Source organism: Echinops telfairi, unplaced genomic scaffold, assembly GCF_000313985.2.
Source record: "Echinops telfairi isolate 266 unplaced genomic scaffold, ASM31398v2 ScPeMD7_7410;HRSCAF=8448, whole genome shotgun sequence".
In the NCBI taxonomy this organism is placed as follows: domain Eukaryota; kingdom Metazoa; phylum Chordata; class Mammalia; order Afrosoricida; family Tenrecidae; genus Echinops; species Echinops telfairi.
In genome coordinates, this window is record NW_022111310.1 from 2768763 (window position 1) to 2783096 (window position 14334).

The window sequence follows — 14334 nt, forward strand, 5'->3', positions numbered from 1 at the left end:
GAGCGCGCTGGAGGGCGCCTCTCTCCTGCAACGGGACCCCTTCCGGGAGCCACCTCGGACCTGCTGTCGAGTGGGTCTCCAGCTGCTGGGTGAGGCCAGCCTGGGGTGCCAGCCAGGCTGCCCTGCGTTCCCAGGCTGAGTGCCTCCTTGCTAAGCCCCCAGCCCAGCTAGTACACATTACAACGATACAATGTAGCGCTCAGGCAGTCTCCAGAACTAATATGCTTGTGGCATAGGAGAATTTCAAAATGCTGTCCAGAACAAAAGAGCAAGAAGCAACGAAAAACCTCAGGAAAGAACGTCATCCACAGGTTCATGGTGACCAGGAACCACGGCCTCATCTCCGAGACCAGAGGAGCCAAATGGTGCCTGGCTACCATTACCAGCAGGGCCACGATGGACGGGCGGACCCTTATAGAACAGGAGCGACACATGGAACAAGATTCAAATTCTTAAAAAACCCAGACTTTCCTTACAGGTAAAGTCCAGAGGACTCCCCGAGAAGGCCACCCTGAAATGGGGTTCAAATCTTAGACCAGAATTATCCCTTGAGATCATCTTTTAGCTAAATAACAGATTGGCTCATAAAATAAAACGTATTACCCATGAGTAGTAAGCTTCAAAAAAAATCATCCATAGGAGACCAAAGGCTCAAGAATTACTCTAGTGAGGAGGAGGAGGTGAGGGGCAGGGCAACTAGGACACGGGAGATGGCACAACCTGAACGGAAGGAAGGAGAATGAACACCCCTGGGCCTCTGGCTGTTTGGTGATGCCCCTGTCCCTCCCGGGACCCTCTGGGCAGTGCCACACCCTGGCATGGAGATACTCGTGAGCCCTTCAAGCCACGCTGTGAGGCTAACTAACGGCACTAACTGTCCCTGGAGGACAGGGCTCCTTGTTGGGCTTGATTTCAGGCCTTTTAAACGGGCCAGGAGTTCTGTGGGCCCAGACACTGGCCTGGTGTTTGCCTAGCTCCCAGGTGGCTTGAGAAGTCATTTTTGCAGTTATTTAAAGGGGCATTTTTCAGTTATTTAAAGGAGTCCTGAGGGCACAATGGTTAAAGCGCTTGGCTGCTAACCCAACCTTTAGTGGTTCAAGCCCACCAGCTGCTCTGAAAAAGAGCAGTGCTGGCAATTTTCCCCCTTAGCGACGACTGCCTTGGAAACCCTATGGGGCAGTGCTCTCCTATAGGATCCACAGGAGCTGTGGTGACTTAGCAGACGGTGCACTGGCCTGCTCACCACAAGGCCAGCAGTTCGAAACCACCAACTGCTGCTTGGGAGAAAAATGAGGTTTTCCACTTCCTCAAGAGGGTCAGTTCTGCTCTGTCCTACAGGGTCACTGTGAGTCAGCATTGGCTCGATGGCAGGGCGTTGGGTTTTAAGGGTCCACACGAGCCGGACTGAACCCGTTGGTCTGCAACAACAAAGGCTTTGGACCTCACAACACCTCTATAAATTAGGCAGCACGGGTATTTATTACTCCCAGTTTATAGGGGGAGAAATTGAGGTTCCATGGGGGGGGCATGACTTCTTAACACCCCCTCTGTCCTCTGAGAGACTGCTATTCCCAGCAATGACCCAGCACAGGTGGCAGCATCTCCAAGAAGCCTTCCTGGACCCTGCAGCCCCCTCACCTCCACACTGGACTAGGCGGCCCTCCTCTGAGCTCTCTCCCCCGGGGGCTGTGAGCCCTCCCGGGAGGCTGGCCCTCTGACTCATCTGTCCCCACGGTCCTGAGTCACATGGGTGGGCACTACGTTACTGACCATTATGAGGACAGGACAGAAAAGCTCTCTCAGGTTGCGGACGGATGAGGACCCTTGGGCACGGAAAAGGGACAAGACTTGCCTACACAGCACACCAGTGGCTGGGCCAGGCTTCGGACCAGGCTGCCCTTCCTGGGATGTGTGGATTCTTCCAGCCCGCCGTGTGGCCTGCTGCTTGCAATCCTGGACTCCACACTGTGCCTGGGGTTCATTTCCGTTTCCTCGTGCACTGGCCGGACCCGCTTGGCCGGGGGTGGAGGTGGAGGGTGCAGGAGGGGGGCTCTGGCTGAGGTGGACTCAATTCCCCAGCCCAGGCCAACACCCTGGGGTGGCCTGGGGAATACCTACCTACAGGGGGCCTTTCATTGGGTACACCCCTCATGCCACGCCCTCTGTAAGACTTACCCCCGCACCTCTGACTGCACCCTGCAGCTGGGGTCATTGTGATGGCACTTTGGGGTGGGGGGTGGGCAGGGAAAGATCCTGGCCCAAAGCCACCCAGGAGCTGAGCTGAGGCTATGGGAGTTGCTGACACCAGGTAAATAGAACCCCCCCAAAAAAACCAAGCCCAAACTCATCATTGGCGTCAATTCTGACTCCTGTCCACCCTATAGCTTAGCTTCATCTTTCTTCCGTGGAGCAGCTGGTGGTTTCTAACTGCTGACCTCATGGTTAGCAGCTCAATGCGTAACCACTATGTCTCCAGGGCTCCTTGCTGGCACCAGAGTCTGAAATGAATGCGCAGCCAGGGTCTAGGGGACAAGTCCTTGGGGAGGCCCAGGGTTGGCAAAGCCCCAGGCACTCTCTCCAACACCTGTCCATCTCCACTCAGGGCTAGCAGGAGGGCTGAGACCCTCGGGCGCAGAGAAAACAGGCCTTCCCAGCATTCCCTGTGGGCAGGTCATGCTACCTCCCAGGCCCTGCAAGATCCAGGCTCTGAGCCAGGCTGGAAGCAGCTGTCCCATCTGCCCAGCGGGTGTTTTTGGTCCCGATTTCTCCCTATTGGAACACGGGACTTCAAGTAGCAGCAGCTCACTGGCTGAGAGACGCCTCCCCAGGCCCTGCCGTTTCTCTCTGTGAAATAGTGGTGGAGTGGGGAGGCTTGGGGTGGGGGATCTCAATAGAGCCCTGCCTGGCATTCCAGGTGGGGGGGCTACTCAGTGAATGGGCTCTCGGTAGAGATTCCCCAGGCCATTGCAGGGTGTTGGCCCCTGGCTGTGGGGGTTAAGGCCCCCTCCTGGTCATGAACACCCCGGCCACTGGAACCAGACGACACTGGTTTGAATGCACATGGCCGCCCTGGATCTTAGAGCGTCTCCCTGTGAAATGGGATACTCGCAGGGGGCAGACCGAAAGTCAACACTGCGCCAAAGACTTTATACGAATTACCTGGACTGAGGAAAGGAAAAGATAACAAGTCACTCCTAAAGTCTTGATTTTCCTCAAATATTTATCACAGAGCAAATTTCCTCAAATATTTATCACAGAGCAAATAGCGATGCCTTCTGGCCAAGTCCCCTGCCTTGCTTCAAAGCTCTCCTGGCTCCCTGCTGCCCTGCGCTAAGAGTCCCAGCCCCGCTGTGTGGCACGGGGCCAGTCGTTAGACTCTCTGCACGTTTGTTTCCTTAGACCAGCGCTTCTCAACTTGTGGGTCTCGGCCTCTTTCACAGTAACAGCAGCAAAATGACAGCGATGAAGTAGCAACGAACATAATGTTATGGCTGGGTCCCCACCACACGAGGAACGGTATGAAAGGGTCGCGGCCTGGAAGGCTGAGAACCGCTGCCTTAGACGAAAAGGCCAAAGCACCCAGGTCCCGTGGGGTCGAGTCTGTTCCCGTCACAGCAACCCCATACAGGAGAAGCGCCCCATCGTGTCCTAGACTGGCTGACGGGACCACATCCCAGACCGCTCCCCTCCGCAGAAAGGAGTCCACGAGCAAGTTCAAACTGCCAGCCTTGGGCTAGCAGCCCAGCTCTCGGCGGACAGGCCACTGGGACCCTTCTCTCACGGCCATCTAGTTGATGTGGACTCTTAGTAACCCTATGGGGCAGGCAGAAATGCCCCGTGGGTTTCTAAGACTGGAACTTTTTAGGGGAGTGGAAAACCCCGTCTTTGTCCCAAGGTGGTTTCGAACTGCTGACCTTGCACTTAGCACCCCATGTATAGCCACCAGGGCTCCGTAGGGCTCCTGAAGTACCCAATAAATATTAGCTATTATTATTATTAATTTTTCAAGGTAAGGGTCACAGGCTTCTCTCCCTCATCCTCCCCAAGCTTATAATCACACCTTCTCAGTGCCCACAGCGCCTTGCTCACCTCTCAATTACGGTGTTCTTTAATTACCTCTTGGCCACTTAGACGGAACCGAGTGAAAAGACCGTTTTTCGGTAAGTGAGAAATAGTTGGCTATCGGCCATTTCAGATGCTTTAATCTTTCTCACGGCGGCCGCAAATCAGAGTCGGCCCTCAGACGTGATGCCGCCCGCTCCTGCCCTTCAGAGAGAAGAAAGGCATGCACTGAAGACCATACAGGGTCCTTAGAGTGGGAGACGAAGTTCAGTACCCTAACAAAGGCCAGGCTTCCTGGTCAGGTAGCCACCCTTCAGGTTGGGAAATGAACACCCCACCCCCACCCCCACAGCCCCCCATGACTCACTTTTCAATTAGCAGGCCTATTAGAGGTACTAACTGTAGGCTACTGGGGAGGTGTGCACACCTTAGGCTAATCAGCCATTTCTGATCAAAAGGGCACCCTGCGCCCAGCAGCAAAGTCCAGAAGGATTAGGGAAGGAGGACCGGAAACAGGAGACGCAGGGAGGAAGTGAGTTCAGCGACGAGACAGTTGTGAGCATGGCAACCACTGAGATGAAACAAAATGTGTACGAATCTTTGACAGAAAACAGACCTGCGCGGCAGACTTCCACCCAACTCACAAAAAAAGGTTCAAGAAATAAGAGAAAAGGTTATCGTTGAATCATTTCCTGATCCTCCTGAAAGATCTCTGTCCTCTGAGATGTGGTAGAGAAGATGCAGAAACAAAAACACACCCAGCTATGAAACAGGCCACCTCCTAGCCATCTGGACATATGTTGGAGGTGAAATCCCTTCCCAGGAACGAAGCTTTCAAAAACCACCACCAACCATATAGTCTGGTTCACAGCAACTCCTGAGGACAGAGTCACACTGTCCCATAGGGCTTCCAAGAGGTAATCTTTGGGGACCCAGACTGCCACGTCTCTCTCCTACAGCGTGGCTGGTGGGTTTGAAGTGTCCGTCTTTCAGCTAACCGCCTGCCTCTACAGAAGCCATTCAAAGAAGAGGGAGCAACCAACATGTGTGATCATGAAGGGCCAAAGGGACCAGGCTTCAAACACCAAAGGCGGGGAGAAAAAATCATATCCTCGTCCATGAGGGTGGCGCGTGATGGGGACCCAATGCCCATCTCTAGACAACTGGACATACCTTGCAGAGGGGTAGTGGGGAGATGAGTCACTTAGGGTTCAGTATAACAATAATGAAACTCACAACCTTCCTCTAGTTCTTAAACGCTTCCTCCCCGCAACTACCAGGACCCCAATTCTGCCTTGGGGATCTGGCTAGACCAGATGATGCACAGCGGTACAGATGGGAATTGGAAACGCAGAGAATCTAGGACAGATGAACCTCTCAGGACCAGGGGTGACAGTGGCGATACCAGGAGGGAAGGGGGGTGTAGAAAGGGGGAATTGATCACAGGGCGCTACATATATCCTCCTCTCTGGGGGATGGGCAACAGAGGGGTAGGTGAAGGGAGACGCCGGGCAGTGTAATATAAGATATAATAATAATTTATAAATTATCAAGGGTGCATCGGGGAGGGGAGCAGAGGAAGGGAGGGGGAGGGGGGGAAAAAGGAAAATGAGCTGATTCCGGGAACCCAAGAGGCAATCGAATTTTGGGAACGATGAGGGCAACAAATGTATAGATGTGCTTTACACAATTGATCTATGTATTGTGATGAATTTTATGAGCCCCAATAAATTGATTAAAAAAAAGAGGGAGCGGGTGGCACTGGCTGGTCACTGCTTTGATTTTCCTCTTCCCGTGGTCCGCAGGCTTTCCACGACAAGGCTTCAGTTACAGAAAGGTGCCAACTTTACAACACCGGCTGTCAGAGCTGAAATAAACCCAGCCACCGCCAATTCTATCCCCTCGCATTTCCGACAGGCAAAGAAAGCGGTGCAGAGAGCGGGGAGGCTGGCCGCAGAGAAGCCTTTCCTCGGGTCCACAGAGCTTCCAGACTCAGGCGATGGAAGCTTGGGCATCATTCGTGAGCGTGGTGATTTGAATTCATGTTGAAAGATTTTTGTTAATTGTATAGGAAAAAACCCACGGCCTTTTCGTTTGCTGCAGGACCCCGCGTGGTGTAGTGGTTATGTGTTGGGCCGCGTGGTCTGCAAGGTCAGCAGTTTGAAATCACCAGCCGCTCTTGAGGAGGCAGATGGGGCTTTCTACTCCTTTAAAGAGTTAGTCCTCGGAAGCTCAACCTGGCAGTTCCACCCTGTCCTCTATCGCCATTCTATGACTCGGCACTGGTTTGGTGGCAGTGAGTTTTGGTTTCATTTGCTGTGGGCCATGTGGGTTTTTTTTTGCCTGTTTGTTTTTTCAAAAGCCAGCACAACTCCAGTCTCGGAATCAGAATGCGTGGACTCGGAAGCTGGCTTGCTGTATGACTTCTCGGGGCAGGGGACGCCTATCTGTAGAATGAGGCCCTTGAGTGAGAGGATTTCTTAAGACCCCTTTCAGCAGAGACGTCCCATGATGCCACACACGGTGGGTGCCTTTTTACATTACCAGCATGGGATGACTTTTGAATAACTCGCATCTGCCAGGGCCTACATCAGACTAGCATGGTTTGGACTGGCTGGGCAGGAACACACACAAGGTCAGGAAGACACATGCGTGGGGATGATGGGAGACAGGTAGCACTTAGGCCTGTGCGTCGGAGCTGTGTTGGAGGGACAGCATGTATACTTAGTCTGCTTTTACGAGGTTGTAATAACACTCATTTGTGGTGCAGCCCCAGGTTCGGAGCACCCAGGGCTGGAGGGCAAGGTCATGCTCACTCGGCTTTTGTCCCTGAATCCCAGTGACTGGGAGTTAAAGGTTGGTCACCCTCATAGGGGCTTATCTAGCCTTTGCTCACATACTCCTGATGATGCTGAGCTCATCACCTGTGCAGACGGTTCCCCATCCCAGGAAGCTTTCGCTATAAGAAGCTCTGGTGAGTTCACGAGAAGGAAAAGGGTGACCAGAAGGCCCAGAATGGATTCCCAGAAGCGTTCTCTCAATCAGGGCGGGGCCGGCGGGGGGGATGAGGCGGGCAAGTGGTGGGTGGGCGTTGGCCAGGGGATGAGGATTGTGGGCAGGGCAGGGCCTTGAGGGGGCTCTGCGTCCTCCTCTTCAACCCGACTAAGAAGGGGTGGGTCAAGTAGTCAGAGCTGGCCCCCCTGAGCCACTTCCTTAGATAGAACCAGAAGGCAGTGTCAGCCTGGGGCAGCTCAGTCAGGAGGCATGCAGATTAAGGCCCACTATCACTGCCCACCACCAGGGCAGGGCCACCAAGGGGTAATGACTGGAACATAGATTCCAGGCAGCGAATGGTCTTCTGAGCTGGAGAGCTCCCTTCAGAGGGCGGGCTGAACCACAGACCCGCAGGACCTTCCAGAGGGGATGTTCCCGAGGCTCTGGGACAGATGCCATGAGGCCACACTCCCTCAGACACGTGCTCTGTCCCAAGCCCCAACCCACGTTGATACAGGTCTCTTGGCCCTGCCTCCACTCTGTGGTCCACATGTGGCCAGGAGCCAAAGCTGGATCCAGGGCTGGGCGCCAGCACCCGACTGACATGCGGAACGGGGAGGGCCATTCAACACCCTCCCCTAAGTCCTAGTGGTGGGGATACCCGGGGTGCGGTCCACCCGGTGCGTGGCCGCACGCCCAACCCCCTCCAGCTTAGCCCTAGAAGGTAACGCCAGTCTTGGCGGAAAGGCTCTGACCGCCCTACCTGCATGCCCAGGTGGACAGGGAACGTGGGGTCTGGCTCTGCCCAGCTACCTACTGCTTCCGATCGTGACGCTGAGGTCCGCAGGTCACCCAGCCATAGGTACTGAAGGGCCCGCTAGGGTACTGCAGGGCTCTGGGTCCACAACAGGGCCTATCGGGTCGGCTGGCCGCGCCCAGGGCGAGCGGCCCTCCCTGCGGGAGGAGTGGGCGGTCCCGACAGTGCCCACCGGGGCCCGGCTGTCTGGAGGCCAGACCTGGGGGTAGCCGCTGCTCACGGGCCGCAGAGGAACTGGCCACCACTGCGCGCGCTTTCCCGAGGGGGAGAAACAGGTCGGGGGTGGCAGTGTTTTGTGCAAGGTCATGTGAAGGGATTGGGAGCTGGGGTGCTTCGCGCCCCGCCAGGCCCCCGCGGCGCTACGATCCCGGGTTCCCCCCACCCCCAGCATCCCTCCCGGGCCCTGCTGCTGGGGAGGCGCAGCCCTCAAGTCCCGCCCGCCCGACGCCCCCATCGCTCAGGCCACGAAGGCGCGGTCCGCGGCGGGGCCGCCCTACCTTGCTGAGAGCCGCGCAGGTGGCAGCGGCGGCTGCGGCGGCGGCGTCTGGCTCTGGCTCCGCGCTCCTCGCCTCCTGGCGAGTCCCCGCGCCCAGCGCCTCTGCCTCCTCCTCCCCAACACCCTCCCCCGCCCCGCAGCGGGCGGGCGGGGCCGACGGGCGGGGCGGGGTCCGGACCTAAGTTCCGCGCCCCCCCTCCCGCCGGCCAGCCCTCCTCCCTCTCCCCGCGGCGCGCGGGGCCCGGGGCTAGGCCCGGGGCGCGCACACGCTCTCAGAGCAGGCGCGCACTCGCCGCAGGAATCGGGGCGCGCCGCCCGGCTGCGGAGAGCAGGCTGGCTGGGGGCCCTGCCGGACCGCGGGGCTCCTGGTCCCGCGGGTGTGCGCGGCAAGGAGTGGGGGTCTCCACCTCCCGGAGCCTGTTTCCTCTTTGGGGAAAAGGAGACGGTAGGGTGGTTGGAAGATCAGATAAAATGGTCCTGGTGGAGAGGAGCGCTCTCTAAGCCGGAACTCTCAGCGTGGCAAGCGAGGCCTGTGATCCTCTAGGACTAACCCCCGGGCGTCCCCCCACCCCCACCCCCCACCCCCGCTACCCTGGGTAGTCAAGAGGGGTGCTGCCGCCCAGAGTCGCTGGCTTTGGGTTCCCCAGGGCCTTAGACAGTAGGAGGCAATTGGAAACCCTGCTGGTCAGGTGGCCCAGGTTACACGTGGGGCTGCGAACAGTAAGGTCCGCAGTTCGAAACCACTAGGTCCTCGGTGGGAGAAAGAAGCTTTCTACTCCGGCAAGAGTAGTCACACAATCCCGCAGGGGCGGTGCTACTCTGCCACCAGGTCGCTATGCGTCAGAATTGACGTGATGGCGGGGAGATCACTTACTAAGCGCTTACGATGTGCCAGGCACCGTTGGGAGTACCTGTTATGCATTGCCTCACTTTCCCACAAGCCTGTTGCCACCTTTACACACCAGGAGGCGGAAGCATCCAAAGGTGAAGTCGCTCCATGAAGATCCACAGCTAGTCATTCAACCCCAGGCAGCCTCGTTCCCAAACCGACGCACCACCGCTGTACTACATGGAGAACCGCCCAGCAGGTTCGCAAGGCTGCAGTCCTTACAAGAGCACAGGCGTCGGTCATACCTTTTGTTGACTGTAACTATGGGAATAGAGGCCTGCCTCTCTCTCGAGGAGATAGTGGTTTCGAACTATAGACGTTGTGGTCAGCAGCCCAACATGTAACCACTACCCCACTCGGACTCTTTACTGAGCACTAGTTTACCTGTATTACTTCATCCAACCCTACCAATCCTTTACTGCATTCTTCCCACGATTCCTACTTTACAGTTAAGAAAACTGAGGCACAGAGGGGCTAAGTACTTGGGAGATTCTTGATTCTCTCTGTGGTCCTGTCCACAGAGCCACTGCCTACAATGCAAAGGCCAGCCCCTCACAGGGTTCTTCGGATGGACTGCCCATCAGACAGGCAGAGCACATGCTGTGGGCCCCAATGAAAGGTGGGACTCGGGTACTTAAAAAGCATAGGGGCAAAAGCAGTTTCAGGAACTGCCTACACTCATGGTTCAACCTTTTATTTGGAATCACTCCTGGGGCAGAGGGCAGACACTAACCTGAGGCGAGTCCACCTGATGATCATTGTTTTTAAAATAAATGATTTTATTGGGGGCTTACAGCTGTTGTCACCATCCATCCATTGTATCAAGCACATTTGTACATACATTGCCACCATCATTTTCAAAACTATTTTCTGCTTGAGTCCTTGGTATCAGCTTTTTCCCCTCCCACCCTTGTGACCCCTTGAAAAATTATTTTCAATCTTACACTATGCGCTATCTCCCTTCACCCACATTCCTATTGTCTGTCCCCCTGGGGGGGTGGGGTGTTTGTGTGTGTTCTATACCACCTGAGTATCTTAACGGCATCTAGGGTTTGGGGCAGCCTCTCTAATGCACCCCCATGTGTTGCTCACCCCACTCACACAACTACCTCTACGCCCTCACCAGTCCCCTCTGCCAAGAATTCTCTTCTGCCAGCATTGTTAACCTTGTGGGGCCGGCCCCAGACGCCCTCCCCAGATGCCCTGTGGATGTACCCTGTTATTTGCACCTCTCCCAGTGGCACTGTGGATTACAGACACGAGTTACTAGGCCCGAGTGGTAGCAGAACCCCTCACAGATAGGCAGTTTGCCTTTGGAAAGATTGTCTCAGAAATCCTGGAAGGGCCACTTGAGTTGGAATTGACTTGCTGGCAGTGGTTTTGGGGTTTTTGGAGTGTGACATGTGCTTGGTGGCTAGGACTCTATGGAAAGGCTGTTTTCTGGGGGGCATGTGCATATGGACGGAGGGGTTAGAAGGGAAGGCTTTGTGTTCCACACATCCAGGATCGTTCATGGGGTTGCTTAGAGTGTGTGCAGGGAAGGCAGGGGCACTGTACTAGCCCCCAACCAGCATACATGGACACAGCTTCAGAGCAGTTCCCCGCTCCTCCCACACAAGCAAAAAAGCCCAGACCAGCACAGGGATAACCTGCTGAGATCCTGCACTAGGAAGCCACCCAGCAGGGGCATCTGCAGCTTTTTATTGGTCCTTACTGCCGACTGCTCCTTCCTTCTGGGGGTCCTTTAGATCAGCTCTGTGGCACCCACCCACAATGGCCTCCCTCCTTACCTGAAGCCTACAGCATCACTACCTTTTCTCCCAGCAAGGCTTCACCCCACCTGCAACCACCCGTGGGCTCCAAAGCCCCGCCCCTTTGGGTACCAATTCTCAGGAATGACAAGGGGGTGGGGCTGTATCGGGCCTTTGGGAAACTGGAGACGACTGACCCATGACTGGGGTCACAGATCCATGGGGTGTGCACATCTCACTGAGGGGTAGCATCCCCAAGTGCTACCCCCACTCCCTGTGACACATCCCTTTATTCCTGGGGCTGTCACCCTAAGCAGAGATTCCCGTGGGCTCCATCTGGAAAGGGAGGGGCATTTTGACATTTTGAGCATGTGGTTCCTTCCATCCCCTGGGTAAGAGGGGGCTGAGAGGGATCAGATCCCCAGGAGGAGGAGGGGAAAGGCCCCTGGGGATGGGGGTGACAGCTGTGGTGCGGGCAGGAACCTGACACCGGGGGTGGGCCCCACACCTTCCTGGAAAAGCAGGGGCTTGGCGGGTGGTCAGGTTCTAAGGTGCAGCCTCCGACTCCCTGGGTGGGTGTGGCCCTTCCCACCAGTCTGCTGTGTCCTCCTTGCTATCTGCAAAGCTGCCAGTGTTCCTGGGAGATGCCACAATTCCACTGCTGGCAAACACAGGCCCTCCTCCCGTTTTCTTTGCCTGGAGCTCCCCTGTGGGCTGCTCACCAAGTGAAGGCCAGTCCGTGCCTGCCCCCTGCAGGCTGTTCTACGCTCCAGCAAGGGTTCCCAGAGGTGCTTACCTGGGATCTGACTGCACTCAGCAACTTGGCCGCTGTGCGTCCTTGGGCAGGTTAGTGAACCTGCTGAGCCCTGGCTGTCTGCTTTCTGAACCGGCCCAGCCTGGCTTCACCGAGCACTTAGGGCTGGGCAGCTCCCCCAGCTCATCCCCACTGTCCTGGGAGTCCCAGCTCTAGTGGGGTATCAGGTCATCGGACCCCAGAATGGGCTGAGCACAGGGCTCCAGCCAGGACGCTGGAAGCTCCTGAGGGGCTCCTGCAGTGTCAGGCAGAGGAGTGGAGGAGTCTCCTCACCCTTCTCCAGCACAGCTCCTCCTGTCTGGGGGTAGGGGTAGGGGAGTGGCAGGAAGAAAGGGGGAGGGCAAGGAAAGTGAGAAAGGGGGAGGAAGCGGGGTAAGTCAGAGCAACTGCCCCACAGGGCTGCCACCTCTCTTCTGTAGTCACTCTCTCAGAAAGCCACAGGGCCCGCTCAGGTGGGAACCAGCGCTGTCTGGAATCTTGACAGGAGTGGATCCCCAGGCATTTCTCCTGCGGACTCTCAATGAATTTCAACTGCTGACCTTTCAACCTAGCACCTAACCAGTGAGCCCCTGCCCCTCCTGGAGAAGGGGCCAGGGGCAAGAGGAGAGGATGGAGCAGGGGCCAAGGAGCCCAGGGTCGGGGTGGGGCGAGGAAAGAGTAGGAGCGGGGCTCATTGGTGGGTATAAGCAGGCAACCGCCCCCCATCCCTGTTTACTGTTGCAGGGATGGGCTGGGGCAGGGTCGAGTGATGGCCATTCTCGTCCTGGCTTCTCCAGCCGCTGTGCCTCCTGGGAGCCCTGCTGGTGTGCATCCAGGGGCCTCTAGTTTAGTGAGGCGGCTCCATGTGTCTGGGCACAGGGTAGCTGGTGTGCAGACCCCTCCAGTTTGCAGAGACGGGGGACCCACCGGGGCACAGGAAGAAGGTCTGAGGGCATTTCTGCTAATCCATGGTGGTTTCCCACCTCCTTCCTATCAGAGGGTGCTAAGCCAACCTTGATCCCTGCAGGGGTGGGAAGGGCCTCTGTGGGTTAAGGGAGGACCTAGGAGTGTTAACACTGGGCTCCGGGGAACAGGTTCCCTGCAGGCAGTGGTGCTGGCCACTGCTGGGGTGTGTGTGTGGTGGTGGTGGGGTACGCATCAGGAACTGGCTGCAGACTGCAGAGCTGCCCCTGCTGCCTCTTCCCCGCCCTCCCTGCCCTGCTGTCAGAGAGGAGGTGGCAGTCCTGGCCTCCGCCTGTGAGGGGCAGTAAGGGGCCAGAGCTGACCAGCTGCCCAGGGACTTGGCCCAGTCCTCACATGAAGTTGCCCTTGGTGGCAGGCGGGAGTTTTAGGGTTTCCCCTGGGGAGTCCCCTCAGTCAGGCTGGAACAGAAGGGGGCGCTGGGAAGTCAGGCCTCGTACGTGGTCCCAGCAGCCCTGAACCACAGGGTCCAGCTCCCTGGGAAGAGACCAGCGGGGGGTGGGGTCGGGTGGGGGCCATGGCTGGTCCTGCAGACACACCCACACAAGCAGCAGCCACAGATGCCTTGGGCCCACAGGGCGTACTTCTGCCCTGAGACCATCTGGGCACAGTGGTCACTGAGAACCATTTCAGCACTGAGAGGCCAGTATCTTTCCCACGTTCCCAAGCAGTACAGTGGTCACCTGGTGATCGTCCAGGTGACACTGTGACAACAGCACTAGCTGGCCAACATGGCTAAGTGCTCTGTTGGGGGAAGCAGGGTGGCATCCCTGAGCAGGTGGCTGTGAGGATGTGACCCACCCCATGGTGTCACAGCAGACAACGTCCTGATAGAAGTGCAGGGCCCCCAGAGGGGAGGTGACCTTCCAGTGACTGGGAGGAGGCTCCTGGGGCTAGGCTCCTCATCTGTGCCTGTTTTCAGTGGACAGGGCTCTGGAGAGGGAGGCGGCACGTCAGGCCTCACCCTCACCCTCCTCCTCACTGGCGCAGCCCCCGGGCGCTGCTGCTGCTTGGCCTCGGGAGGCTCGGCTCTCCAAGTACTCAGCCTTGAGCTGCTCCAGCTCCCGCAGCTCAGCCTCCAGCCGCTCCCGGTGGGCAGCCCGCAGCTGCCGCAGCTGCTTCATGCGGAAGGGGTTCATGTCATTGAAGGCAATGCTGGTCAGCTTCCTGGATGGGGGAGGGAGGGGCGGGCAGGAAAGACAGCCAGCTGGGGAGAGTCCAGCTCAGCATCCTGGAGCGCAGCCCCATCTGCCTGCCTGTCCCACCCAGGGCCTCTGTGCTGAGGCAGGGGAGGCTCTGGGCAGCTCACCCCACCAGAAGGGCTGGGAAGGGCAGCTCCCAACTTAGTCAGAGAGAGACATGGGGAGGGGGCATAGGAAGGGAGTGGCATAGTGCAGGGCTGCAAGGAACATTTCAGCAGAAGATGCTGACGAAGCCCAGAGGGGGTAGGGGACTTAAGAAACTTCAGTCCTTGCTTGGCTGCATCATGGGGCACTGGTGCTGGGGGCAGGGTTAGCTGACCCCCTCCCCACGGTGTCATGCTGGGGTGGG

At 57.3% G+C, this 14334-nt stretch overlaps 2 protein-coding genes across 2 annotated transcripts in view; both read right to left on the reverse strand.

Annotated features, from left to right (window-relative positions):
* The window catches only part of CORO2A (coronin 2A), a 70967-nt gene extending 62552 nt beyond the window's left edge, over window positions 1–8415 (reverse strand). Inside the window, exon 1 of the mRNA XM_004711078.2 lies at window positions 8371–8415. The gene's annotated coding sequence lies outside the window, so the exon portion shown is untranslated. The remainder of the gene's footprint in view (window positions 1–8370) is intronic.
* Window positions 8416–10201: 1786 nt separating this feature from the next.
* Window positions 10202–14334, reverse strand: part of TBC1D2 (TBC1 domain family member 2) — a 38931-nt gene continuing 34798 nt past the window's right edge. The window contains exon 13 of the mRNA XM_030887401.2: window positions 10202–13950. Within this exon, the coding sequence (XP_030743261.1) occupies window positions 13737–13950 (214 nt within the window). The 3' untranslated portion in view covers window positions 10202–13736. The remainder of the gene's footprint in view (window positions 13951–14334) is intronic.